This window comes from Polyodon spathula, chromosome 12 (genome assembly GCF_017654505.1).
Source record: "Polyodon spathula isolate WHYD16114869_AA chromosome 12, ASM1765450v1, whole genome shotgun sequence".
NCBI lineage: Eukaryota > Metazoa > Chordata > Actinopteri > Acipenseriformes > Polyodontidae > Polyodon > Polyodon spathula.
Window position 1 is genome coordinate 27,269,639 of NC_054545.1, and position 8,656 is coordinate 27,278,294.

Consider the following 8,656-nt stretch of genomic DNA (forward strand, 5'->3'; position numbering starts at 1 on the left):
TGGAGGAGCAAGTCAAGGGCCTGCTGCAGGTAAAGACAATAAACATTTCACTCAATACCCCCGGCACGCAGAGATTCGTTATCTTTCTTCTTCAGTTTCTTGTCTTCAATTTGGCCTTCCCTTTTCTAATCTTGCCTCTTTCATCTACTTATCCAAAACCATTTGGGTTTAACATCCAAAAAGTACAAGATATGGATCTGGAACCAAATAAATGTGTTTCAAAGAATCTAGTAACCGTGAGAACATGACATTTGTCAACCAAATAATACCTAACCCTTGCTACTATGGGAGCACCCCTGACCAACGTGCTGCTTCTGCTCTTGAGTAAAATTAAACCACATCATAAAACATGAAACAACATGTGTCACTTTGTCCGAATTAGTCTTGCAGTGAAAACGGTGAGCTTGCAGTTTCCTACAGTTGTGTGATTGTTTGCTTGGTCCTCTGTTTCGTTGTTCTCTGCAGCAGGAGGATCCTGACCAGACTCTGCCCCAGTTCAACGAGACTCTGCTTGATAACCTGAACAGCCTGAAGGAACAGATGAACAGCTCCGAGTGGAAGGTGAGACACGTGTAACACTAAGAGGCGCTTTTTATTTTTGATTATCCAGCCTTCTGGTGAAGTGCCTTTTATTGACACCTGATCAGTACTCAGGAAGGAAGCAAAGCCAGATACTTTGGAATTCATAGTTTTTTTCACACATCATGTAAAACGCCATTTCTAAGTTTCATTGGGTTCCCATGTAAGGTATGCTTTGCCTATATTAGACTCACATGGGGAGTCTCCTGGTGATTGGAGCATGAAAGGCCAGTTATGTCTTTCATAGCTTACAGTACCTTACCACTCACCCCCAACCAGGCAGTCCCAGGAATAGTGAATGAAGCTGATTCCAACATGCTTGAGATATGAACATTGTTTCGGGAAGGTGTGGTGTTCTAAGAACTATATGAACTCTTTCTCTTCCTGCAGAGTTTTGAGTCCTGGCTCCGTCATTGGCTGCTCTTTCAGATGGCCCAAAAGAAACCAGCTCAGCCCACCACAGCTCCAGTGCAGACCACCACCGCTATGGAAGGTACAAACGAGAGATCCATTGAATTACAAATTAGTTTAATCCGATAGTATCTTTTCAGATAGTGTAGATGCTCATACATGAAGCTTACACATTTGAGCATTACAAATGAAAAGGAGACGGCACACTCTAATTTTAATTGATATAGGTCAGTGGTCTACTTTTACAAGATAATATGATAGTGATAGCTCTAATTTTATATTTACAGCAGTAACTTTTAGTCTTTTTCTGAGAAACAGAAAATATAGCAAGAACAAATACCTTAAATTACAATATTATTTTTTATGTATGAACATGCTACCGTAATGCCTTAACACAATCTTGTACAGAGAAAATAAAACAAATCCTGATTGTGTTATGTTCAATATCCCATAAGTGAGAACCTTCAAAAGGTTCAGAAAACAGCCTTCCAGGCAGGATAGTAATAGCTAGTTTTTGCTGTGTGTTTCAGAGTCTGGTGTGCAGTCCAAGTGTCAGCTGGAAGCCTCAGCCCCCTCTGTTCATCCCGGTGTGTACCGCCCTCAGTGTGATGAGGAGGGCAACTACCTGCCCAAGCAGTGCTGGTCCAGCACTGGGTACTGCTGGTGTGTGGACAAGAATGGAGACGAGCTGGCCGGAACCAGAACCCGCAATCGTCTGGACTGCAACTTTGGTAAGTTCCTGGAAATTAACTTACAGAAACGTGTCGAAATACCAGCGTGTTTATACCAATGAGTGTTTAAAGTGTAAAACAAAATGAATCTGTCTTGCAATTATTCAAATCCAATGCCTGAATGACTGGGGGAATCAGCCACCTACAAATAACACCTAAGCAGATGAGGAACTGTGTATAAGGAAAGTAAATCCCCTGTATTAAGTGCATGACTAATGCTTATATGACTAGTGCTTATACAGAATGAGATCCCCCCTCCCTATCAGAACAGGTGAAGTCACTGTGTCTTAAAAGTACATTTCCCTACCTTTTCATGTTTAATTTTCGTAACACATGTATTCGTAATTTGAAGGCCTACGCAGGTTGGCGATGCCCAGCTTCTCTGCAATGAAGAATGTCAATAAAGGTAAGGATAACAGAATCTAGATAGACAGCCAGATACACAGCTAATAATGTGAAATGATTTAGAAGATTGAGGGAAAGAGTAACAAAGAATTAAGAGTCTGGAAAAGGCCACTGGTGGCGCCTCCTATACCCCAAACTGCAACACACCGAATAAGTGTAATAATGAGTCTTTCTGTCATTCCAGCTCTCTGAACTGGACTACTTGCTTTACAGCCTCCCTTGTGTGAAAATAGAGAGAACCATAGATGACAACTTGTTTATTGTAATATAAGACTCCTGACAGGGATGCTGATACTACATTGTATGTGCCTTGTTAGCTACTTAATTTCAATTAGCTTTCATTAAGAGCAGACAACAATCTGTAGGTTGTAGTAGAAGGTTATAGTTGGTAGTAGGGATGTGTATTGTGAATAGTACACATTCAAATCAGGATGCATGTTCTGTACGTTTTTATGTAATTTAATGAACTGTACGTTTCTTTCCTAGATAAGTAGACGGAGCCTGCAGGAGGCAGAGGCAGGGAGCAGCCGCTACCAAGCTAATGTAATCATTAAAACCCGCTAACCACAGCTTGATGAACAGCTTTTGAAGTTGATTGCTGATTACAGAAAGGGAAACTTAACTCTTTTAAGTTAACTGTTAATTTAGTTTTTAAGAAATTAACTCTTTTATTGCAATCAGTAGTCGTCGTAGTTACTGTGATAGGGACCCCTACTGGAGTGGCTGACCCAAGATGGACTTTTCAAAATTTGAAATACATGTAACAGCTCAATAAACATTTTATGAAATTTCTGATGAAAAAGTGGTTCCTTTACCATAAACCATAACCCATGTGATACAAATGTGAACTTTAAATACTTACAAATTGTAGGTGACAGTGCAATATAATTTAGCAATCTGGCCCCTGTTGAGTGGAGCTGTTTTAACAAGGAAAATGTAGTTCTTTACGATGTGAAAACTGAGGAATTTTAACTAGAACTTCAGTCCACAAAATTGGAAAGTAATTTCTGTTGGGTCACCTTATAAATATTTAGATGATAAGTAAAACTTTTATTTTGAAATATTTTATGTTTTTAATGTTAGATGTTACTTTATGGCAGTGATGGATTGTTCATTTTACATTTTATGAAATATAGAATCTTGCCATATATACAATGAATGCTTTATATCTTATATCTGAATCCTGTTCCCCTTAACTAAAAGTTTGGCAAGTTTATACATTTTACAAAATGTACAACATTTACAAATGTTCAGTGCAGTTTGCTTTTTTAAACAGTTCAAATGAATTAATCTGTGTTTAAAGTTCATATATTACTGTTATACTTCCTCCTAATAAATAATTTTTCTGTCATTTTTAATTATATATTGTATGTTTGTTTTTTTCAATGAATCTAACATACTTTTCCTGGAAGAAGCTAGATGGATTAAGATTGATGTAATGAGGAATTTAGCGCTGGAATTATTTTAAATGCTTGTATTTGAGCTGGGATGAAATAAAAGGAGGTTGTTCTAACACACTGATGATGCTATTGGTCTGTGGTCCTTGCAGAGTGACATTTAAACCCTATTCACACAAATATTCTGTAATAATCATATTATGAAAGTTGTGTTGGTTACACATTGTTTTATTAGTGTGGATAAGGTTTCTCTATTTGAAAATCAATAACTAAATACACTATAAATCAACCGCTGAACCCCCTGACGTTTTGACCTATCATTTCTTTATTTACTTGGAATACGAGGATTCATATCTGTACAACCTTCTTCAGAGACCAAAGCCAGTGGAGGTGTGGCTCTGCCTAATTTACATTGGGCTTCCTTTCACACCATAGCTCGCCTGTTCTTTCACATTCTTCTCTTTCCCTCTCCACATCAACACTAACCTTATAGTCTGAGAGATTTTAGTTGACATCTCATTTTAATGCTTGGCTCACTTAATGCACATCATTTATTTTAGCCCCACGACTCAACCTTTTATGATTCAGCTTTGGAATTTTGACAGTGTGTGAGGAATCAATTCCTTCTCACAAAACGTCAATGCAATTGAAAAACATCATCACATCTGTCTAAGTTCAAACTGGCCAATCAATGCCCAGACCTGGGTCTGGAGCGAACTAGCAGCTGACTCCTTCATACATAGAAAACTGGAATACACAGAAAACAAACGTGTTTACAGTTCAAGCGCGGGTCTGTGCACTTTTCTTAAGAAAGAAAAAATTTAAAGTTTGTAGACAAAAAAATCGCACACGTTAAAAGCTGACACAATCATATTTTCCCCAGGCACACACCAGTAGTAGAAGACATATTTGAACTCTGCTTGCTTGCTGCACTGCTCAGCTTTACAAGCGGCAACCTGTTTTATACAGGTGGTTACTCTATTACAGTAACTGACTGCATAAACGTCCACATTCTCATGGAGGGATTTGGCAGATAAGGGGATTAACAAGATGGTTGTCTGGCTGCCGTCTTTGATTGCAAAGGACACAGTGAGGCATTCAACATCTGTGACAAGTTTTCTGTAACAGCTACGGTATGTAGTTGTGCTGGGCAACTAGATAGGAGAGACGGAATGGAACTTCATTATCATTTTCTATCAACTGGACTTTTAAAACTCAGAATCTAGTTCAAGCAAAGTACAGGTGCATTTTTGTTGTTTTGTTTTCTGAGAAAAACAAAAAAACACTGTTCTATTGTGCTCTTTTAAACCCACTACTCTCACTTCCTTCTGAGGAGGTCTTGATTCTGCAAATCTGATGTTTTCAGCAGTATTTCCTTAGTGGCTTTAGATATTTGAGTCATAGCGAAAATCATTTTCTGATGCATCTGTGGTCAATGGAAATGACCAGGCTCGATGCCAAGCAGAACACAAAATGATGTGAGGTTTGAAACCTGAACTTGCTTGACGTGTTGGAAACAGAGCTGGACGCCTCAGCTCAGGAGCAGAGCAGGCAGCTGCTAGGATTTATTAACTGCCCCCCCCCCCCCCCCCCCTAAAAAAAAAAACAAAACTACACAAAAATTAAAGAGACAGAAGTAAATTAGAAATAAACAAAAACAAATCTCACCACAAGGCAGGCATAACTGTCTTTCAAAATGTATTATTTAGTAATGTAAACAACACCCAAAACACCATCCACATTATTTCCCTGTAAAAACATTTTTTAAATGAAGGGTTAATTAATGTTAGGGTTAGCGTTTGCTGTTTTTTGTTAACATAGTGGTTTGTTCAGAACATGTTTTATTGAATAGCACCACAGAACAGGGAAGTATTTTGCCTCATACTGCAGTTCTGATTTTGATGGATGTTATAATTTGCTGAGAATGTAAAGAAATAGAACTTCATACTTCCTCATTAGTGGAGTTCTTAAGCATGTCAGCAGTTTAAAATATTTACACAAATGATCTACCTGTTAAGAACAACAGCCTGTCTGTTTCTTTTCTTGACTTTTTCTTCTAGTGCTCTTATAAGCGTGCTCCCTACATCTACTCATGTTGAGAGTTCCTCTTGCATTCTCTATATGAGAATAGCATGATTCCAGGTAGGCAGTGCTCACCCGTGTAGAAGATTCTGTTTTTTTAGTCACTTCTGGTATTCTCCACGTCTCACTCACTGCACTATAGCTCTGGCTCTAACTACTGCATTGTTTCTGGCAAGTGGAAGCAGCCCTATTGGAAAGCCCCAAAGAGTCCAGGCCGCAGACCTGGTAGGCAAACAAGGATCCTCCCAAATAGAGAAACAGAGGACGTAAACAGGACAACGATGGGAGGCTGGAGCATTGAAATACAATGTTACTGTAACCCTTTACATATCCAGACTGACAACAGTCAACTGAGGTCAAATATGGCCTAATTTATAAGATAATCTAAAAAAACAAACTTCACCTGTTTCTTTTGTTTAATTTCACTTTCTTTGTGTTGTTTGCTCTTAATTCAAAAGCCGTGTTTCATCTTGTTGGCCGGTTGCAACAGTAGCAATTTATAAAGATCAGGTACAAGGTCTTCCACCTTTCCTGTGTCATGACTTTGCAATTGAAGTATTTCTCCAAGTTGTTTTTAGTGAAAACACTTTACTCATTGTTTAAATATTACCAATCAATCAATCAACTCCTTTATTTAACCAGGTAAATATATATATATATATATATATATATATATATATATATATATATATATATATATATATATATATATATATATATATATATATAACAGCATAATACAATACATGCAATAATTACAATACATCACCAGCATGAGTAAAATAAAACAATACAATCCAGTCTGGTCAATGCAGATTTTAACAACAGGTAGGAGTCATCAGCAAATCCAGTGTATGAGGTGAGAAGGCAAATATGTGATGTAACCTGCTCTAGTCGCATCTATGTGCAGAACACAGGAATGATTCCGATCAGTTTCTTTACCCTGTTTCAATGATATGCCTTGTGTCTTATAAAGTGTGGCTAGGGGGTCGGTTGAGCCCAATTTAGTGTCAGCAGTTTCAAGTGGCCCGGTGTGCCGTTAGGTTCCACATGCAGGTTCATACACTGAAGAAAACAGAATACTACAACAACAAACTTAAATCAGATCAGGGATTCTTTTTTGTAGGTTTTTTTTTTTTTTTAAGACACCAGCAACTTAATAGTAATTACATAGTTTAAAAGATTTTAAGTAAAACAATAAATCTATATGGGGTTAAAAAAATAAAGGATTTGTTTAAATTACATAGTTCACCAACGAAAAGGATGTTGGAAGATATGGCTCCCCCTAGTGCATGTGTGTAATATTTACAGCAGCCTGACAATCTCATTAAAAATATAGCTAGTCTAAACTGCTTACAGATTGCCTGTATTTGATAATGGGCTGTGTTTACAGAAAAACAATACAGTTGTTTCAGTATGCCATTTTCTTTGAAGCTCACAATTTAATTATGTAAATCGTTGCAACACCAGTGAATACACACTATGGCCTATAATATCGCTATGTAACACAATTTTTGTTCCTGGGTAGTAAGTGTTATTTCCTAATTGCTTATGCCTCAAAAGTATAGAAAATGGCTATTATTCCCCACAAACTTTGCTTTTGTGACCACAACAGTGATATTTCAAAATATCACTATTTCCAATGGGAAAATGGGCAAATGTGTGTCTTTTTGTTCACATAAAGTCAGAAAAAAACAACATATGAATCCAAATTAACATGTATTTATACTAAAGTAATACAAAGATGACTACAAAAGTGAACTGTGAACGAAAAGACACCCATTTTGCCCATTTTCCCATTGGAAATAGTGATAGTTTAAAACCACTGACACCTTCAAATTATTAACAAATTGTAACATCGTACACGCCAATGACTCGCTAGGTCATTTTAGTATGACTCGAACGCCAATCATGAAGTCGGTAAAGAAATGCACGGCGTTGATAAAAGTATGAATTCAGTGTGAAGTACTATAAGGAAAATAAAACCTTTTATTTTTTGCTTAAGAAAATCAGCTGTTGATTCGCCCATGCCCGCCATTGCTACAAAACACATTCCAAACACACACTCATTTTTCAGTTCCAAAAATATTTTTAAGATGGAAAACTGTCAATAGACAGAACACTCCCAATCACTATATCTCCCATGTAAAATATTTAAAATGTTTAAATAGACAGAAAATAAATGTACTTGCATTCATGGTGAATGCACTTTAAAAAGTCAAACAGGCAGCATCACCAAATGAACGAGAACACAGTGTTACATTTTAAGCAATTACTAAATAAATGAAAGTCAGCCAGTTACTTACCACTGCCTAGTCAGTATCCTCTCGTCTCCGCTCCACCTTACACAGGATACAATGTCAGGGCTTGCAGTTATATAGTCATGACACTCCAGAAAATCGCTCATATCTCTTCAAAGGACCGCAATTTTAAGCCATTTGTCAGCATTCGGCTGTAAGATATGTGTTTATATTTTACAGTTTATTATTAGGCCTACTGAGGTTGGTATTGGTGTGTGGAGAATGGTTTCTTTCTACTAGATAAATGGGCTAGGCTACCCGTGTTTATTATTTGCTTACAGTAAATACCAATACTAAATAATAGCCTACCAACTGTCGGCAATCTTGTATTTAAAATAATCTGATATGCAATTAGATCTTAGACCACCGATTACTGTAAACAGAAAATTTTAACTGCATAGAGCAGAGCCATCAATGAAATAATCTGTGGTGCGTAAACTGGACAAATTGGCAAAATAATTTAGCTCTGATACAATGCTACATTCACTGACCGTAGACAGAGAGACGTGAGGAGACAAAGAGTAATGAATAGAAAAATATTTCATAGATGGAAAAATCTATGATATTTTCCTTAGGATAGCCAATTATTAGTGACTTCTAGATCATGAAGCCATCGTATGGCAACTGCCATAGCCTATACTTTGCCATACCTCTGCTGGGGTCATGGGTTCCATAGAGAACCACAGGGGCAATGCGTGGACTCTACTGTGGCGAAGAGGTAAACTTAACTGTAGGAAACCTCTCCTAAATC

At 37.4% G+C, this 8,656-nt stretch overlaps 1 protein-coding gene across 1 annotated transcript in view; it reads left to right on the top strand.

Annotated features, from left to right (window-relative positions):
- The window catches only part of LOC121324617 (HLA class II histocompatibility antigen gamma chain-like), a 7,502-nt gene extending 3,859 nt beyond the window's left edge, over nucleotides 1–3,643 (top strand). Inside the window, exons 4-9 of the mRNA XM_041266702.1 lie at nucleotides 1–29; nucleotides 466–561; nucleotides 970–1,072; nucleotides 1,521–1,721; nucleotides 2,074–2,127; nucleotides 2,613–3,643. The exon at nucleotides 1–29 is cut by the window's left edge and continues 28 nt beyond it. Of these exons, the coding sequence (XP_041122636.1) occupies nucleotides 1–29; nucleotides 466–561; nucleotides 970–1,072; nucleotides 1,521–1,721; nucleotides 2,074–2,127; nucleotides 2,613–2,620 (491 nt within the window). The 3' untranslated portion in view covers nucleotides 2,621–3,643. The remainder of the gene's footprint in view (nucleotides 30–465; nucleotides 562–969; nucleotides 1,073–1,520; nucleotides 1,722–2,073; nucleotides 2,128–2,612) is intronic.
- Nucleotides 3,644–8,656: the final 5,013 nt, after the last annotated feature.